At 50.0% G+C, this 20,196-nt stretch overlaps 1 protein-coding gene across 16 annotated transcripts in view; it reads right to left on the bottom strand.

Moving 5' to 3' along the window:
• Positions 1-20,196, bottom strand: part of Dysf (dysferlin) — a 201,592-nt gene that overhangs the window by 7,641 nt on the left and 173,755 nt on the right. For all 16 annotated transcript variants that reach the window (XM_057791040.1, XM_057791074.1, XM_057791057.1 and 13 more), the window contains 9 exons: positions 17,893-17,984; positions 16,194-16,364; positions 14,979-15,121; positions 12,413-12,552; positions 11,234-11,322; positions 10,899-10,994; positions 10,334-10,475; positions 6,230-6,329; positions 1,474-1,652 (listed from right to left, as the gene is read on the bottom strand). In XM_057791040.1, the coding sequence (XP_057647023.1) occupies positions 1,474-1,652; positions 6,230-6,329; positions 10,334-10,475; positions 10,899-10,994; positions 11,234-11,322; positions 12,413-12,552; positions 14,979-15,121; positions 16,194-16,364; positions 17,893-17,984 (1,152 nt within the window). The remainder of the gene's footprint in view (positions 1-1,473; positions 1,653-6,229; positions 6,330-10,333; positions 10,476-10,898; positions 10,995-11,233; positions 11,323-12,412; positions 12,553-14,978; positions 15,122-16,193; positions 16,365-17,892; positions 17,985-20,196) is intronic.

The raw sequence follows: 20,196 nt of genomic DNA, 5'->3' as shown, positions 1-20,196 counted from the left end.
AGTTACAGGTAATTGTGTGCCAATCAATGTAGATACTGAGAACTGAACTGAGGTTCTCTAGAAGACTGAGCCATCCCTCCAGCCTCCGATTCCCAACATTTTTATTCATCGGAGCTTCAAGTGTGTGAGGCACGGCACTGTGTATGCGGCTCCAAAGTTTCTTCACTCGGGGAGATATTTCACTGTACAATTATATATTATCCAAAGTTTGGTTTCTAATGATTGTAAAGCATCCTGTGGTTGGTTGACCATAATTTATTTAATAACTACTTATTTTGGCTTATTTTATGTTGTTTTCAACTCTTTGAAATGAATAAATAATAGCACAACAAACATCCTAGAACCTAAAGTTTTAATTTAACCAGTGATTTTTTGAGATGAGAGTTTAGAAGTGGGACGGCAAAGTACAAGGGCATAGATGTTAAATCCTGCATGGTGTGGTACCCAATTGCTCCCCACACAGTGCAACAAGCCATGCATTCCCTGGCAGAACAAAGTGAGATCTGTCTCCCAAAACTTTACCAATGCGAACATTTCTGGTTTGTTCGTTTTGCTAATCTAATTTAATAGCCCAAACAGCAGCTTCTAAAATAGTCCTTTAGTTACTAGGGAACAACTTGCTTCTCATGCATAATGCGTGTCTATGCTGTGAACTAGCAGCGCATGTAGCTTGCTGACTTTCCTTTGGGATGTGTTTCTTATTGGTTATCACAAGTCTTTGTATAACAAGGGCATTTTCCTTCAAGGGCCACTTGAGGGCTGGTCAGCTACTCTGAAACCTGTCAGAGATTAACTTCCTCTCTGGTATTGATTTGGACTCTAGGGAGGGACTGGCCCTCTAATCACTCTTTCTCCTCCCACCAGTGCAGACCTCTGTCAGGCAAGAACGATCCCTGACAGGGTCCTGCACACACAGAAACGGCAGGCCTCTATCCATCCAACAGGAAGCACCAATCAGAGACACTCAGAACCAATCTCCAGAAGGCCATTTGTTCAGTTCAACAGGTCTCCCTGCAACAGGAGCCTTGGGAGAAGAAGGCTGGAATAGGAAGAGGGAGGAAAACCCTAGAAAATAGAAGATGGAGAGAGAAGGGTCTGGGAGATGGCTCAGTCAATAAAATGCTTGTCATGCAAGCACTAGGACCTGAGCAAGATCCCCAAAACCCACACAGAACCCCAGGCATGGTGATGTGTTTGAAATTCCAGGACTTGGGAAGCAGAGACCGGCCATCCCCCGTGGCTTGCTGGCCAGACAGCTTAGCCTAACGAATGAGCAGGAAGCCAATGAGAGCCCCTATCTAAAAAAAAAAAAAAAACAAACAAACAATTCGGGCACCTAAGATTAACCTTTGGATGCACATGTGCGCACAGAGGAATGTAATGGGGGGGAAGGGGGGAACAGAGTGTGCCGTGTCGCTGGGTTCCATGGGAGAGACAGCCCTTGCCCTCCACCGGGCTGGAAAGCAGACTCACCGCCAGCATCTTCTTCTCACCCTCCTCTGTCACACAAGGCCACCATCCTTTCACTGTCTTCTGCTCGAAAAGGGACACAAACCATTCAGGGTGGAAGGTGTCATCCAGCTGGTCCAAGGAGCACTTCTCAGCTGTCTTGGCTGGCTTGGGCATGTGGTTGAGATCCAGCTGCAGGGAGCCTGTGGCAGAGTGATGCCCTTAGAGGACGTAGCAACCACTGTCCATTTAAGGCCACTCTGAGCGGGCAGACTCAAGAGCTCACTGTCACCTCTTCAGTTTGTATTCATGGCTCAGCCGAGGGGGAGGGGTTAGATCCACCACCTCCCCAGTTCCTGTCCATTTTCTCTAGCTCTCTCCACACAGCCTCCCATCATCCATTCGTGCATGAACATGTAATCTACTCAGTCTGTTTCCTCACCTGAGCACAGATGCCCACTTCTGCGGTACATCTAACAGTAAAAACCCTTCACACACCCATGGCCTTCAAGCACTCATCCATTCATTTGCGTAAAATGATTTTTATCATGGTAGAATATACATATATATGCATGAATATATATATACATACATACACATATATGTACGCATACTACACACACACATTCATATAGTGTAGGTGTGTGTGTATATACACTGGTTAGGTTTATTTATTCCAATTAACACACGTGAAGGTCATCTTGGAAGAGTGAACCTTGATTGAGAAAATGCTTCCATTAGAAAATATCTGTGGACCATTTCCTTGATTAATGATTGATGTGGGAGGCAGTGCCACACCTAGGCAAATGGTCCTGAATTGTATAAGAAAGCACGCTAACCAGATGGTGGTGGCACATTCCTTTAATCCCAGCATTCGAGAGGCAGAGGTAGGCAGATCTCTGTGAGTTCGAAAGGCAGAGGTAGGCAGATCTCTGTGAGTTCGAGGCCAGCCTGGTCTACAAGAGTTAGTTCCAGGACAGGCTCTAAAGCTACAGATAAATCCTATCTTGAAAAAAAGAAAAGAAAGCACACTGGACAAGGCACAGGGAGCGAGCCAGTAAGCAGCATTCCCCCATGGTTTCTGCTTTTGTCCCATGCCTCTATGTTCTTTCCAGACTTAGCTTCCTTTGGTGATGGACTGTAATCTATAAGCCAAATAAACGCTTTTCCCTCTAACTTGTTTTTGGTCATGGGGTTTATCACACCAATTAGAAAGCAAACTAGGACATGGTGTGTGTGTGTGTGTACACAAATGTTTGGGGGTGTGCATGCGTGTGTTCATATACGTAGAAATCAAAAGTTGTTATTAGGTGTTGTGGTTTGAAAGAAAATGGTCTCCTAATAGTGGTGCTATTAGGAGGTGTGGCCTTATTAGCATAGGCGTGGCCCTGTTGGGGGAAGTGTGTCACTGGGCTTTGAGGTCTCAGATGTTCAAGCGGGGCCAGTGGCTACCAGTTCTCTTCCTGCTACCTGCTGATCTGGATGGAGGATTCTCAGCTATCTCTCCAGCACCATGTTTGCCTGCATCCTGCCCTGCTTCCTGCTATTATGAGAATGGACTAACCTTCTGAAACGGTGAGCCATCCCACTTAAATGTTTTCCTTTCTAAGAGTTGCCATGGTCATAGTGTCTCTTCCCTAACCAAGATGGGTGTCTTCGTTAGTTACTCTCCCCCTCCTTTTCTGAGACAGTCCTTCTCACTGAACCTGGAGCTCAAAGGTCAGCTGGCTGGCCAGTGAGCCTCTGTGCTCCTCCCAGCACCGGGACTGTAGGCACATGTGGCCATACCTGTTTCTTTATAGGTGCTGGAGTACAAACTCAAGTCCTCGTTCTTCTGCATAGCAAACATTTTACCCACTGTGCCATCTGCCAACCCCCACTAATTTTAATTCAGTGGCTTTAGATACAGTCATGATGTTACATAGCTGTCACCACTATTTCCAGACAGTTCTCATCCTCAAAGAGAAACTGTCTGCTAAGCAGTAATTCTCTTGTCTCCTCAGCCCTGGGTACCAGTGTTGTCTTGTCTGTATGGACATGCCTCTTATAGTTACAAACATCTGCCCTTAGGCGTCTGGTTTATTTCATTGAGCAAAATATTTTCAGTCCCTCCATATCCCTGTATGTCAATATGTTTTTACAGTTGAATCATATTGCCATAGGGAGACAATACATTTTATTTATACAATCATCTGTTGGTGGACATGAATCATTTTCTTCCTGTGATGCCTACAGACATTTGGGTGGCTAGAAACTTGGCACACATGGGCCAGTTCTCTTCTTGCTGCCTGCTGATCTGGATGGAGGATTCTCAGCTATCTCTCCAGCACCATGTTTGCCTGCATCATGCCCTGCTTCCTGCTATTATGAGAATGGACTAACCTTCTGAAATGGTAAGCCATCCCCAATTAAATGTTTTCCTTTCTAAGAGTTGCCATGGTATGTGGGGACCAATCACACTGGGGAACCTGAAGATGGCCAACATTCACCAAGAGATATAAATCAAGCAAAACAGGGTCCATCTGCCTGATAGAATGCCAGACAAACATGTGTTCATGTAGATAGACACCTACTATGGTCAGGAGGGGACAAATCCATTCACATACAGGAGGTACACAATGATACACATCATGCATCTGTGCATGTATAAAATGCAGATATAAAGCAGATGTGTTCATTTATATTTATATATTCCAGGCTATCTCTGAATGATGAAATAGAGAAGAATACAATGTTTAGTTCTTTCTAATTTTTCTATAAGAATCTTGTGTAGATCCCTGGTAGTCTAGTGGTAAAAAAAAAAAAAAAGTAAAAAAAAAAAGAATCTTGTGTAGAACAGATAAAATATTAAAATTCAAACCTAGAGCCATCATTTTTATAGCCTACTATTACAATGAGATCCCCCAAAGTACTCCCATCCCATGTGCCACAACTGGCCCTGGAGTGACAGGGGTAGGGGGACAGGACGACCAGCACAGAGACAGGCAAGCATGCCCGTCAGGAGCCTGGGGCTGCGCAATAATACACTACTCTGTGACTTCTGTAGACAAGGGCCACGCAGGAGGGCACCAGTGACCTGCTCAGAGCCCCTTTGCTACCAGATGACAGGGCAGAACTTGGGAATGGGGATTTCTGACCTCCCAGGCTGCCTTCATCATGACTTAATTATTTGTTCCAAAAGTGGTAAAATGCACATAACATAAAATGCACCACTCTAGAGGCTGGAGATGCCCGGAGTTAAGAGCACTCGCTGCCCTTGCAGAGGACCCAGATTTGATTTTCAGCACCCACACGATGGATCACGACTAGCTGTAGCTCCAGTGACAGGATCTGAGGCCGCTTCTGGGCACTGGTAATGGACGTGGTACACATACATACATGCACACAAAAGACTCATTGGTCTAAAATAAAAACAAATCTTCAATTTAAAAAAAATCCATCACTCTGCACATAATCAAATCTAGAGTCAGGAGTAGTGCAACCATAGAGCTCCACCTAATTCCAAATGTTTCGGGCATCAGAAAGAAACCTGTGAAACCTATTTCTATCTATTAGACACTGTTCCCCCATGGTTCCTGTTCATCTATTCTCCCCTGCTTGTGTGTGCGTGTGTGTGTGTGTGTGTGCACATGTTTGTGCAGACATACATTAGTGTATACATGTACCTGTGCCTTTAAAGGCCAGAAATCAACCTCAGATGTTGCTCCTCAGGGACTGTCCACCGTGTTTTCTCTGAGACAAGGTCTTTCACTGGCCTGGAGCTGGTCAGGTAGCTACACCCGGGTGCCTAATGAGTACCAAGATCCTGCCTGCCTCTACCTTCCCAGTGCTGAGATCAAAGGTAAGTCCCGCCGCATCTGGCTTTTTGTTTTTAACCTAAGTTTTGGGCTTGAAGTCAAGTCCTCAAGCTTGCACACCCAGCACGTTGCTGACAGAATCACCTCCCCAGCCTTCTTCTCCTCTTTAGATCTGTTGGGTGTGGGCTAGATGTGGAATTATGCAGTGCTTATCCTTCCTCCCCTGTCACTCAGCACGTTTCCAAGGCCCACCAAATGTAGTTGGGAGCAGTATCTCTTTTCTTTGTGTATATGAACAATATCCCATGTATGGACAAAACATGTTTCATCATTTTCCTACTTTTGGTAAGGCTGTTACTAACCTGTTTCTCTCCTAACAGTCTCTGCTGGCCTCAGACCATTCCTCCTTGTCTTCATGCCTACCCTTCAGCCCAGGTCCCCATGCCTCCCTACCCTTCAGGTCCCCATGCCTCCCTACCCTTCAGCCCAGGTCCCCATGCCTCCCTACCCTTTAGGTCCCCATGCCTCCCTACCCTTCAGCCCAGATCCCCATGCCTCCCTACCCTTTAGCCCAGGTTCCCATGTCTCCCTCCCCTTCACCCCAGGTCCTCATGCCTCAGCTTGGCTCCCTAAGCCATCTAAACAGAGCCCTGTTCATTAGGATAGTCCCTGGGGCACGGAGATGAGCAGTGACTAGATTCTCGCCATTTCTGGGCTCTATATTGCTAGACTAGCATGACCTGGAACCTCCCTATCAGAAGTAAGGCCAGGCAGTGTGAGCAGCTTAACCTATGTTCCTGCTCTTCCTCATGAGTCCCACTATCTAACATGACTCAAGGAACACCTAGCTAAGGACTTACTTGAAGGTCACTGTGATCTGCATTGTTTTGTCACATACTTCTCTTTTGCTGGGGACTCAGTGACCCTGAACTTCTCCACTGGGCTTCTTGAGGGGCACTCAGGATGATAAAAGTGAGACTTACCCAGAAAGTCATCAAAGGAGAACTTGTCGTTGTCCCAAATCTGGAAGACCACGCGAGCTGGGATCTTGCTCTCTGTCTTGTCAAGTCTCCAGAAGGCATCCTGACCCAGAGGAGGATCAGGGAAGCAAAGTTAGAAAAGTTTGTACAAGGCCACAAACAGGGAAGCCCCTCTAGCCTGGAAGGCTACAAGGTAGAGGCTGTGGAGCAGTGTATCCCTGAGGGTCATGTCCAAACTAGGTCCTAGCAAGAAGAGTAAGAAGGGCCTGGCAGTGCTCAGGAGTGAGACAGCTGGTTTTTAATGTCAGTTTGCCATGACTTAGAATCACTCAAAATGAGAAGCTCGATTGAGGAACTGTCTAGATGAGCTTAGCCTGTGGGCACATCTGTGGGAAATTGTCTAGGAAGGACCAGGTTATAGCCAGTAGCACCATTCCCTAGGTTGGGTCCTGAACTATCTTCCAACAGGCAAGCTTTCCACTGAGAAACCCAAAGCACCTAGAGTGTCCAGGGCACAGGATAGGGAGTAGCAAGCTGGGATTCGAACAGACAGTCAGGTTCCAGGGTCCTGCTCTCAGCCCTAAACTGGGCTTTGCACATGCGGACTCCAGGACTTGTGGGCTGGCAGAGAGCACCAGGGTGTACCCCCAGCTGTCCCTGGAATGAAGCAAGGCACACTGCTGTAAGTAGCTGGCACTGAGGCAGGCCCCCAGACTCTCCCTCCTACTCCTCCAGGTCACCTCCACCTCCAGGACCCACTAAGAAGTTTCTCCTTCCTTCTAGAAGAGGAGAACACTTTCCCGTCCTGGTCACTCTCCCTTATCCCACTGGTCAGTTCCTTCTAGAACGAGGCACCTGGAAGGCATGGGAGTGAGATGGCCAATGGGTCTAAGCACTCTCCATCTGAAGGACTGTCGCTGGGCTGCTCTGTTCACTGTGGATCTACCTGGGCAGGAAGTATGTATAGGAAACATCTTCTGGGGCCAGCCTGAGACCTGGACCCATATCTCCTGGTGCAAGCTGGGAGATCAGAGCTGGGTAGCCCAGGGAACCATGAGAGTGTCTGGCCTCAGATGCCATGGAGGTAGTTAATCCTCATTGTCAACCTGACAGTACTTAGAATAACCCGGGAGACACACACACAGATGTGGCTGTAAGGGTGTTTCCAGAAGGTTTAATAGAGGGAAAAGACCCTCTGCAGGAGGCATCGTCCCATGGGTTGGGTTCCGGAATGAATATAATGGGGGAAATGAGAGGATTGCTAACTACTAGCACTGCCCTCACCGCCCCCATTCCCTGCTTCCTCTTCTGTGGAGACATTGGCAGTCACTTTACATTCCCCACACTACGGAGTCACTTCACCAGGCCTTCTGTGATGGACTCTCTCTTTAAACCATGAGTCAAAAGAAACCTTTCATCCTTTACATTTAGATCCGGTATAGTGTCATAGCAACAAGTAACTAACAAACCCATCAAAGCCACCATGAACCCAGCCTTCAGAGTCACACCCGCCTCACCAAGCTTCCCAAGGGAAGACCATGGCCACTGTCCACAAAGAACGGCCATCATACCAGCGCCAGAGCCTAGACTGCAGCCTGCATTGAAGGAAAGCAGACCATGGCTGGCCCCAGCCACCCCTCTCTGTCTTTACCTCCTGCTTGGCCGCCTGGCCCAACCTCCTGCAGGTGCCTGCTTCCCCTAGCCAGCTTTTACAGTCAGCTCTAGGCTGCCTGCAGGGCCGCCAGCAACCTCCATTCCTCAACAGGCTGGTTTACAGGCTCAGTAATGAGCCAGAGGTTCAAACAGCCCCTGGTGGGAGCAGCTGGTCAGGGGCTCAGCCTGGGGAATGAGCCCCCCAGGTCCCAGGCGCTCATTATGCTCCCAGCCTGGGCCCTTTTACTAGCTGTTTATTTGCAGGGTGGGGGCCTGCCTGCACGGCAGGCCCCAGTGGGTGTGCTGGACTCCAGGTGGGGAACAAGGCTGAACAACCCGCGGTGGTTCAAAAAAGTGGGATGAAAGGAGACCTTGTACTTTATGACAGTCTCGTCTGGTTAATGGGGTCCCTGGAGGGTCGGCCTGCCTGCCAGGGGCCCCAAACCTCATGGCAGAGGACTGCTTCTGCAACCGAGCCTGGGAGTCCACAGCCTTTGCAGGCCTTCCCCTCACCCACTCCATCCTGTCCTGCAGCTAATCAGTGCCCTGCTGTGGGCAAGCTCCACCTGCCTCTCAGGATCCACCGGATGCGCCTACTAGCCCCGCTACCCTCCTTAATGTTTCCACTTGATCTGTCCCTCCTGTCTCCTGTCTCCAGCCATCCTCTGCATGGGGATGAGTCTTCTGCTCCTCCCTAGATGTGTGTCCTCACTCCTCGGCACCCTATCCCTTTATGGATTCTCCCTTCTCCCACCAGGTCACCATACTCTTGCCCTGTAGCCTACACAAGCCATTCTGTCTGGACCCCGCCTCCCCCGTGACTCAGTCAGCTTCCAGTTCTGACCAGGGCCTTCAAAAGAAACAAAACTCCATGGGTGCCAGAGCAGGGCTACTCTAGCTGTCAGCCAGCGCCTGCAGCTGGGCCCTCAGAGATGCCAGGTGACAGCTCTCAGCTGCCAGCTAACACTCTCTTACCCCACCCCTCCTCCACTCCCTCTGGATGTAGTCACATGTATGTGCACATGTATGTGCATGGGTTCATGTCTCTCATTCTCATGACAGCTACTCCCCATTATTCCGCCCATCTCAAAGCACTGTCATAGTGCCAAATTCTCTTCTTACTTCATGCCTGGCCACATCCCCCCAGTGTTGGTAAAAGGCTGTGGCCCCTCCCACTCAAGCAACCAGTGTGCATCTCTGACTCAATTTCCCCACCAGGTCTACCCACTCGTGGGGGTCACTGAGTCTTGGAGAAGGTGTATAGAATGCTTGGTCCTTTCTGTTTTGCTCCTGTCCACAGCTAAAGGAGAGGTACTTCTGTATTTGATAAAGGCTCTCAAGACAGGCACGGTATCTGCTTATTAGGAAAGTAGGCTTGTAATAGACAAACTCCAGGGAAAGGCAATCTCAAAACTTATAGAGCCTGGATACTGCTGGACTTTATACAACCTTGCTGCGAAATTTGGCTTTCTTTTCTGGTGGTCCCTACTGCCATCTCAGGGTTGAAGAATCCTTTTAACCCTAATAAATCCTTATTTTCTTTTTGATGGCTTCTGAATATTTGGCAGGACACTCTGGCTTCTCTGAGGTGCAGATGAGTCTGTGTGTTGGATTGGGAAGATTCAGGCAGGGGAGATTCAATAAAGAGAATTCAGAGAGCAAGAAAGCCAAGTGTATTTGAACTTTCCTTCAAGGTAAAGCCACACCGCAGCCTGGGAAGACAGGTGTTGCCGAGGCTGTAATGCCGGGAGCATGAGCTGCCTCTGGGTAGAAATCAGACTGATCGGACCTAAGCATATGTAGGCAGGTACTCTGTGAGGGGAACACCTCCAGATAGCCACTAGTGTCAAAGGAAGAAGAGGTTGAAAGCATCATTGGGACTTCCTCAAACCATCCTGGCTGAAGACTCACAAGGTCCCATAGCCAAGCATTGCGCTCTGCTGACTTCATAGGGTAGATCAAGTGTGGGTAAGAGGCTGCCACCTTGAACTTGGACCATTCAAGACTGCAGAGATCATTGCTTAGATGAGACCTAAGAATCTAAGTCCCCCACCAAGCTCCACAGGTCAGCCCTACCCTCTGAGGATACAGAGCTGGCTCTACCTTCTGCCCCTGTGATGGCCATGCTGGGCATCCAGACTCTTCTGCCTGGCACCAGGTTCTTTCATGCTGCTAGGTGTATGTGTGGAAGAGTGAGATAGGCAGGGGCAGCAGGACTTGAACCTGGCTACGTGTTAGGTGTGTGCTGTGTGGTTGTCAGTTATCCTGGTAGGTAGAGACACTGGCAACAGTGATACTAGCAGAAAAAGAGAGAGACGTGAGGTACAGAGATGGAGATGACGTCTTCGAGGGTGACAGGGATAGGGGTCGGAGCTGCAGGGGTAGAGAGAATGTGACCGTATCAGCTGCAATGTGAAGCCCCAAGAGCCTGGTCCCAGGTCAAAGGCCGCTCACCTTCTTGGCAACAGCACAGACTTGCTCGGCGGGCAGATAGTCGAAAGGAAACACAAACCTCCAGTTGAAGTTGCCCTCACCACCAAGGGAACGGTAGTGCACATCTGTCTTCTGTTTGTGCTCTTCGAATCCCACCATCCAGCTGGCCACACACGGGAGAGGACAGTCCTCATTAGTCCAAAGCTCACAAATCCCACGACATTTCCTACAGACCACCACAACCAGGTGGGCAACCTCGACTTGGACCAGGAAAGAGTTGTGGAAGCGAAGGAACTTGGTAAAAGAATTCGCAGGAAATCTCCATGGTGCCCATAACACACCACAGAATGGGACCATGTAACATCTCAGCAGGTCCCCAAGAGCAGCCTCAGTCCTTGCCATTTTAACTCAAAGAAATTTGAGGGAAATGACCCCCCAAAGGTGCAGACCACCGCTATGAAACCCTCCTTGGAACGGTATCGTCTTCATCTCTACACCACAGATCCGTACAGAGAGGAACCCCACCCACCCCTGGGAGCTAGGAGGTACCAGGAACTGGCCCAGGTGGAGAATGATGGGACCCTACCCTTTCACATAGATATCACTCATCTTCTCTCCTGTGAGGCTGAGGTCATCCAAGATCACATCTTTCGTGTTCCAAATAATACAACGCAAGAAAAACCTGTGTGCGGGAGGAGGAGAATGTAGCTACATTGGTACTCCAGCAAAGGATGTCCCCAAGTGACCAGCCAGCTCATCCAAGGAGTCCTTCTACCCGGCTGGCTGGACATTTTAGCCAGGCCCAAACAAACTGTGTTCCAAGAACCCACTGACCCCCAATCTGTCCATCAGGCAAACTTCTCCCGCCTATCCCACAGATGCTATGGCCCTCCTGCTAGCACCTGTAGCCAGGCCTGTTACCTTCTAGCTTTCCGTGGGGTGATGTTGAAAGGAGGTCCAGGCCGGCCCAGCACCTTTGGAAATAGGTCAATCCACATCTGCAGCTTCCCCTGTAAAGTCCCAAACAGTTCATGTTCTATGCATGCACGCACATGTGTGAGCATGCACACACACACACAAAACACATGCATGTGCTCACACACACACTTCTCCTTGCATCCATAGCTTCTGTACCTGTCTATTGAACACACCTGGGGATCAGGCCAAAGGAAATGATACTCAATCCTGCTTGCTTGCCTGTCAGAAAGAGACTCAGCACCCAGGAAAGGAGGGAGCCTAAACAGATCAATGCAGGACCCACTGCAGGGGAAAGATCACTGTCCTCCAAGCACAGGCTGCTCAGAGACAGAGGGGAGCTAACTGTGGCCCAGTGTGCAGAGAGCGATGTATGCAGAGCCGCAGAAGGTCAGGGAGCCAGGGTTTAGTCACAAGGACTCAGGTCCCTAGGACAGAAGTCACTTTCCCGGTTTGTTTCCCTCTGCAAATCCAGGAAATGGTCTCTCTTAAAATGCATAAGTAAAGTAACTTGGTTCAGTAATGGCTGCAGGATCTTAGGGCTGGAGAACAAGAGAGTATAATCTGGGCTGCTTTGGGAGGCTGGGAGCCAGCCCACCTAGGGAAGAGCCTGCTCCTTTCAAAGGTTCCTCAGAGCTTCCCCTGGCTTTTCTCCCCTCTCCGTCTCATCCTGCCCTGAGCCACCTTCTCTAACCAGCCTGGCTGCCAGTCTTAAGCTTGCTCTCTGTGTTCACCTGACTTCCAAGAGGGAAGCTTCCCCCCCACCCCCGCTCCTACCCACTCTCTGTGGGCCTCTGCCATTCTAGAGGTCCTGGATTTAGTCTGAGCCCTCAACTGTAGCTCAGTATAGCATGATCTTCTGGAACTAAACCACTAACAACGGCAGACAGAAAGACACCCAGGCAAGGCAGAAGCCAGGCCTACATGTGCCTAAAGCAAGCACTAGCTTTGTTTCCCAGGCAGTAAGGGTCACCCGGAAAGCCCGGGTAGACGACTGTGAAGAAATGAGCCATGGAGAGAGTGACAGATCTCAAAGTCTCCCTGGTAATTTGGCTGTTCTGGCTGTCCTTGGGATGTAGCTCTCTGGGGTCCAAGGATTCCATGGCCCAAGGGACAAGGACTTACCTGCTCAATGTCTGGCTGCAGAGGGCTGTAAAGAGGCCGTGACTCCACGTGCTCAGGGACCAGGCCTTGTTGCTGAAGGACATGCAGGGCGAGGCGTTCCTCCACTGGGCCTAGGTGTGGGTTCGGGAGTCTACCAGCCTCTGCGCAGAAGAACAAAAAGTGAGTGGGAACGTGAGAGACAAGACAGCAGGGGTGCCTTCCTCTGAAGGCTGGGCAGAACTCCTGGGGGGGGGCACAGGGAATCCCTCCTCATGACAGACCATCCCCACAAAAATGCACTGGGCTGGTCCTTATGCCTTGCTTTCTACGAGGGAAATGTCATTCCCACAGCCTCCGGGCTTCAAACACCGGTTCCCTGTTACCATCCTTTCCACCAAGCCTCTTCTAGAAAATTCTTACTTTCCATCCACACAGTCTTCCTTGTTCTCACCCATATGCTCTTAACCTCTCCCAACTCTGAGCCCCAGCAACCTGTACCACAAATCTGGTGTCTCGGCGCTGCAAGAATGAGGCTCTGGTTCACATAAGTGTGGCCGTAGCTCCGTTGCTACACTCAGAAATCACAGTGAATGCTTCTACAGAGGACCCACGTGCCATGCACTGCTGACATGAATGTTAGCATGCCCGATCCCTAGAAGGACCCTAGCAACTGAGTACCACTGCTATCCCATCTCTGCTTCACAGACACGAACCCTGCAGAGCCCCACACCTGTGCATCAGGGCAGCTGGGATCCTACTCAGAAAAGATAAACCTGGGCTTCTCCCGCCTCCTGCTTCTCATGGGACAGCTCCCCACTGACAGATGACTTGGAGACAGGTGCTATGAACGGGAAGAAGCCAGGCTCAGCTCTGGGACAGAGGCTTTGGCTATAGAAGCACAGGAATGATGGACATGTATGCACCCACACACTCATGTATGCACCCACATACTCATGTATGCACCCATACGCTCGTGTATGCACCCACACGCTCGTGTATGCACCCACACACTCATGCACCCACACACTCACGTGTGCACCCACACGCTCACGTGTGCACCCACACGCTCATGTATGCACCCACACTCATGCACCCACACTCACGTGTGCACCCACACGCTCATGTGTGCACCCACACGCTCATGTATGCGCCCACACTCATGCACCCACATGCTCATGTGTGCACCCACACACTCATGTATGCACCCACACTCATGCACCCACACACTCATGCATGCACCCACTCACTCATGCACCCACGTACCCATTTGTCCACTCATGTATGCTATTGGGTCACTGTTCTTTAGAGCCAAGCACACTGTCATCTGGTGTGTGCTGCTGGGCCAGGAGAATGGCCTGCACCCAGCTGGCTGGTGACTTTGGAAAGGTCATTAAGTATCCCTGGCCTCCATGGCTTCATCTATAAGGTGAGGCAGATGCTGGACCTCAGGATTTTATGACCTAGAACCCCTGTGCTAAAGCGGCTAGCAGAGCAGCGGGTGCCCCCAGAGGAAATGAGACTCCCCTCCTCAGCCAGATGCTCATTCTTAATGGCTGAGCCTGGCTCAAGCCCTGGGAGAGTCAGGAGCACAGGACAAGGAGGAGGGGGTGGGGCAAGGCATCAAAGCCGTCATTTCCTTTTATAACCTCAGCAACAGCCTTGACATCAAACATCTCTGCAACAAGCAGGAGACGCGGGCCAGCTGGGCCTGTAAACACCTCAGAGAGTTGGAACTGCTCTGGGTGGGCGATGTGGGAGTGTGGGCATCTCAGACACATGGGGAGCATGTGGCAAGGCATCTCAGCCACCACTCTGGGCAGACAGAACCAAGGGCAAGGACGGGATGTGGCAATGCCTGTTGGTTGCCCCTGGATGCTTAGGTGTAGGAGGTTGGAAATGTTGGTCAAACAAGCAGGTTAGCCTAACTCAGTAGCAAGAGCCCCTCAGAGGTGGATGTACAACCGGCTCTGCCCAAAGTCTGACCACTGAAGCCCACAGGAGACAGCTCCTGCCCCTGACCTCCACCCTGCTGCACACTGGCCTGAAATCTCACCCTATGTGCTAGTTTGGTTTCTTTTAAGATGATAAAGCCTTCAGGCCAAAGCAGCTCAGAGGAGGAAAGGGCGGACTTGCTTACACTGCCAGGTTATGATCTGCCACTGAGGGGCAGTCAGTGCCGAAACAGAAGCAGAACCGCAGGGGAGCGCTGCTCACTGGCTCGCTCGGCACTCATGCTCAGCTTGCTTCTATCCACAGCCCAGGTCCACCTACCTAGAGATGGTGCCACTCACAGCGGGCTGAGCCCTCCGGCATGAACCAAGGCAATCTCTCAGAGACATGGCCACAGACCAACCTGACCGGGACAGTTCCTCTCAGATTACTCTAGACCATACCTAGCTGACAAGCAAGGCTAACCAGGACACCCTCCGATGACTTCACCATGGCTCTGGACAGAGAGCTGACCTGGCTCTGCCCTGACCTCTGACCTACAAACTGGTAGGTTACTCTGCTGATATGAGGTGTATCCACTTGGGTCTTTCTGATGAGACAAAGAGCCCACCAGGGTTGGGACAATAGGGCAGCTCACCTATCTCCTCAATGGTGTATTCCTTATCCTGAAATGTCACTCGGTCTGTCCGGTACACAGGGGCCTTGACCCTGTGCTGTTGGCAGAAGAGCTGGAGGAGCTGAGAGGGGCGGAGCTGGTCTCTCCACTGGTTTGGTCCAGAGCTGAGGCCCAAGTACAAAGACTAAGATGAGACACTCCAAGAACAGAGGGAGGCGCGTCCAGTAGCCTTTGTACCCCACACTCACACAACACTGCCCACCCTTCATGATCAGAGCTTGTGTCCTTTCCCACAGCTCAGCATCCCCATTAGACAGATGGGGAAACAGAGGCCCAAAGAGCAAAGGACTGAAGCTCTCATGAAACTGGAACTCAAATGCCATATGCAAATGCCCCTGGCAGTCACAGTATCCCCTCAGACCCAGCTGAAGCGTGCGTTTCATGCTATCTTCTCCGTTATTTCTCTCTGTCATCCCTCCCTCTGTCCTTCTAGGTACCCAGTCCTGCAGACCTTTCTGTGTGTGTCACAAGAGACTGAAGCCAGGTGTGGTGGTGCATGCCTTTAATCTCAGCACTCAGAGGCAGGTGGATCTCTGAGTCTACGGACAGCTTGGTCTACAAGGTGAGTTCCTGAACAGCCAGGGCCACACTGACACCCTGTCTCAAAAATAGGGCTAAATTGTGACATGATTAAGAGCTGGATACACAGATTTAAGCCCTAATCTTGCTAGCTACAAGCCTCTGTTTCCACATCTGTGGGATGGGAACAATTGGGTTTCACATTATGTTCAAGGAGAGAACACCTGGGCTGGCACCTCATTCTAAGTAAGAATCAGCCTTTGAAATGGATGGATCTAGGAAAATCATATTGAGTGAGGTAACCCAGACCCAGAAAGACAAACATCATACATACTCACTCACTCATAAGTGGCTTTTAGAAATAAATCAAAGAAAAAACAGCCTACAATTCACAATCCCAGAGAACCTAGACAACAATGAGGATCCTAAGAGAGACATACATGGATCTAATCTACATGGAAAGCAGAAAAAGACAAGATCTCCTGAGTAAATTGGAAGCATGGGGACCTTGGAAGAGGGTAGGAGGAGAGGGGAGAGAAAGGGAGGGGAACGGAGAAAAATATATAGTTCAATAAAAACAATTTTAAAAAAGAGCCAGCCTTTGGAGCTTACATACAGTAGGTCTGTGAGAGCCCAGAGCCAGCCTTGGGCACTTACACACAGTAGGTCTGTGGGAGCCCACAGCGAGCTCCAAACTTGGAGAGCAGCCTGTTCTCCAGGTCGATGACCGTCTCTCCAATCTTCTCATCCTTGGAGAGGAGGTCATGGTCGTAGAGTGTGATCTTCAGGTCCTTCTCCAGAGGCAGGGTGCAGGTGAGCTCAAACATCCTGTAGGGGAGCCAGCAGTATCAGCCACCCCGTGGGGAGGCAAGGAGCAGCAGGACAAGGGCAGGGGATTGAAAGTCAGACTAGAGGGGTTACCCTCCTCAGGTCTCCTGTCACTTCTAGAACAAGCTACCCACAGTGCAGCTGTACTAGGTAGGCCTCTATGCCCCCCCCCTCTGTGTGTGTGTGTGTGTGTGTGTGTGTGTGTGTGTGTAAACATGTGTGCTTTTCCTAAGCTGAGCTGGCTTCCTGGTTCATGCACCCCATAATGAACAGATGAATGAGATGGAACACAACACGGACACTCATGTTTCTGGGGTGGCAATAGGAAACAGAGATGGGAAACTCTGTAACTGAGGGTACATCCAAAACCTACTTTCCAGACTCTCGGGGCTATACACCAACTTCCAAGATGGAATGGAAAGAGGGCTTATGGAAATGGCTCTTAGGAGGGAGTTCCTGTGGAGTCTACGCACGCACACACACACACGCACGCACGCACACACATGCACACCACAACCACTATCCCTGTGCTAGGTGCCACAGCTCATGAAACCTCTTCCCACCCCCCCATCCTCTCCTATGACGCTGACAAACTGCTGTTGGCCGGGACTGCCTCTCTCCAAAGTCTGCAGACAGAGTGGCTTCGACTGAGCAAAGAGAGGTCAGCATGAATGCAATGTGTCACTTGCTATATGGGAAGACCAGGACTCCACAGGAGCTAGAGAAACAACAGCCATACGCCCCCCTCACATTAAAACACTCATGACCAAACAGCAGCTCTGGCTCCTAGGAGCCACCCATATACCATAGCACTCAGCCCCCTCCTCTCATTCTTAGAGTCCCTCCTGCCCTGGCTGTCTTGGGTCCCCTAGCTGACTCCCATAAAAGCTCGTGGGCACTAAGAGTAACTGCTGGTAACTTGACATCTGGGACAGATAGGGAGAGTAAGGGACCCTGGTGGAAAACCAGCAGGTCCTCATAAAGTTCCTTAGCTAATACCAGCGACAATGTCCTCATTTGGGCAAATATCAGGTATGATGCTAAGGGGGGATTGCGGTGAAGAATATATGGGAACTCCACACTATAAGAAATGCATCTTCTGCCGGGTGGTGGTGGCACATGCCTTTAATCTCAGCACGCGGGAGGCAGATGAATCTCTGTGAGTTCGAGGCCAGCCTAGTCTACAGACCGAGTTCCAGGATAGGCTCCAAAGTTACAGAGAAATCCTGTCTCAAAAAAACAAAAAAGGAAGGAAGGAAGGAAGGAAGGAAGGAAGGAAGGAAGGAAGGAAGGAAGGAAGGAAGGAAGGAAGGAAGGAAGGAAGGAAGAAATGCATCTTCTGAGTACTCATGTAGTCTCTGCTCTTTGAGATAACTGTTTCTGTGTTTAGCCAGGAGCTCATAAAAGATCCAAGATAAAGGTTCTGCTAAAGATGAAGATTTCCTGAGTGGCAGCCACATCTGCCCACTGAACTATGAGTTATCCATGCCAGTCCCTTTACCCCAAACCCAAGCCACTTTCTACTTACTTTCCAAATACAGGCTCCAGGGTGCAAGGGATGTAGTTATCCTGATCACTCACTGATTTCTTCCCTATGGAGATCTTGATGTAAGGGTCACACTGGAGGACACAGAAATGTACATGTAAAATCACTGGGTCAAGGAGTCTTTGGGGCTTCTGGTTTCCAATGGCCATTGGGGAGCTGTAACAGATTGTGTCCTGTCGGACCAGGGCCCATCCTCCATGCCACATGAGACCACATCACACCATACAACACCACACCTCACCACATTGTACTGCATCGCACTACACCACACCACACCGCACCACACCGTACCACACTACTACACCACACAACACTACAGGACAGTACACTATACCACACCATGTCATACCCACCACACCACACTACATCACACCACACCACACCATACCATACCATACCAATACCATACCACACCACACCACAGCATACTATACCACACCATACCATACCACACCACACCTGACACCACACCATACCATACCAATACCATACCATACCATACCATACCATACCATACCATACCATACCACACACTACACCATACCACACCACACCACACCACACAACACCATACCAATACCATACCATACCACACCATACCACACCATACCACACACTACACCATACCACACCACACCACACCATACCATACCACACCACACCATACCACACACTACACCATACCATACCACACCACACCATACCATACCAATACCATACCATAGCACACCACACCACACCACACCACACCATACCAATACCATACCATACCACACCACACCACATCATACCATACCACACCACACCACACCACACCATACCAGACCACAGCATACCACACACACCACACCACACACCATACATACCACACCACACCATACACACCACACCACACCATACCACACCACAGTATACCATACCACACCACAACCACACCACACCACATACACTGTACCATACCACATCAAATCCCAGCATATCATGACATACCTCACCCTGTCACACGCTATGGCCAGACAGGTCTTCTAGCCTCACATCCAGCAGTGGGAAGGGTAAGTGTCCTATACTCCTGACCCACTGGCACATGGGAAGAGGTGGGTGTGGTTAGACCCTAACCCTCATACACATACAATCATATATTCCTAGGCAAGATTGGGGTCCCTTCTATCTTCAAATGGCTTATTTCCAAAGATGGAAAGAGACAGACAGGGCCACATTTTGTCTACTAGAACAGCCTGGGCCTGTCTTCTGGGTGCTACCTGTAAGCACCAGCAGACTTTGCACCATCCTGCAGGAATATGACAAGAGAAAGGAACAGGCACAGTGCCATGAAGGCTTGAAGATTATAAGCCAGGACGACAGTCATAGCCTGGAGGCTGCCTGTGCTGCCCAGGCCAGATCTAGTGTGTGACCTCTCATCTTCGAAAGGCCAGACTGTGTGGATGGGATACCAGGCTTCTGCCCCCAACCATAGGGACACATCCTGGCCCTGAACCCATCTAAGAGGACAAGGAAGGACCCAGTCTTGGACCTCTGAACTCCAGCCGCCACCCCTGCCTCGCTGTTCTCTCTCCCTTTCCAGCTCCTGGCTCTCTGCCAATGCCTCTCCTTCAGCTCCCCCGTACTCCTCCATCTCTGGCCAGGACTTAGCTAAAACTCAGTAATCCAGAGAAATGATATTTTACTGTGGTATTTTGTGAGCTGGAGAGATGGCTCAGAGGTTAAGAACTGGATGCTCTTCCAGAGGACCCTGATTCTATTCCCAGAACCCACATAGCATCTTACAACTCTCTCTAATTCCAATTCCAGAAGATCCAATAGTGCACTCTTCTGGCCTCTATGGACACCAGCACAAATGTGGTACACACACATACACACACACACACGCACACACACGTATATGTAGGTATATTCACAAAATACTCATACACATAAAGTAATAATAAAAATAATTTTTATGAAGCCAGTCCCAACAGCCGGTGATGAACAGACCCTCAACATTAGCAGAACAAGCCTTCCGTTTCCCTGTGCCTCTAGCCCCATAGCCAGCAGATGTCACCAGCCTGCGCCCTCCTCCCTGTACTCCTCCCCTCCCAGGATTGAAACCTCACCAGGCTCAGACTGAACCTCTGCCTACGTTACCACATGCCATAGCCCAGTGCTACCTGTGAATTTAGCAATCAGTTTTTAAGCCTTTGCCTACGCTCCCATCATTCTTAAAATCCAATTTCCTGTCCTTCCCAGCCTCACAACATTCATGTGCCCACAAAGGTCCTATTCCTTCCT

Source organism: Chionomys nivalis, chromosome 1, assembly GCF_950005125.1.
Source record: "Chionomys nivalis chromosome 1, mChiNiv1.1, whole genome shotgun sequence".
Taxonomy (NCBI): Eukaryota; Metazoa; Chordata; class Mammalia; order Rodentia; family Cricetidae; genus Chionomys; species Chionomys nivalis.
Note: the sequence above shows the minus strand (reverse complement) of the source record. Positions and strands in the feature narration are given on the sequence as shown.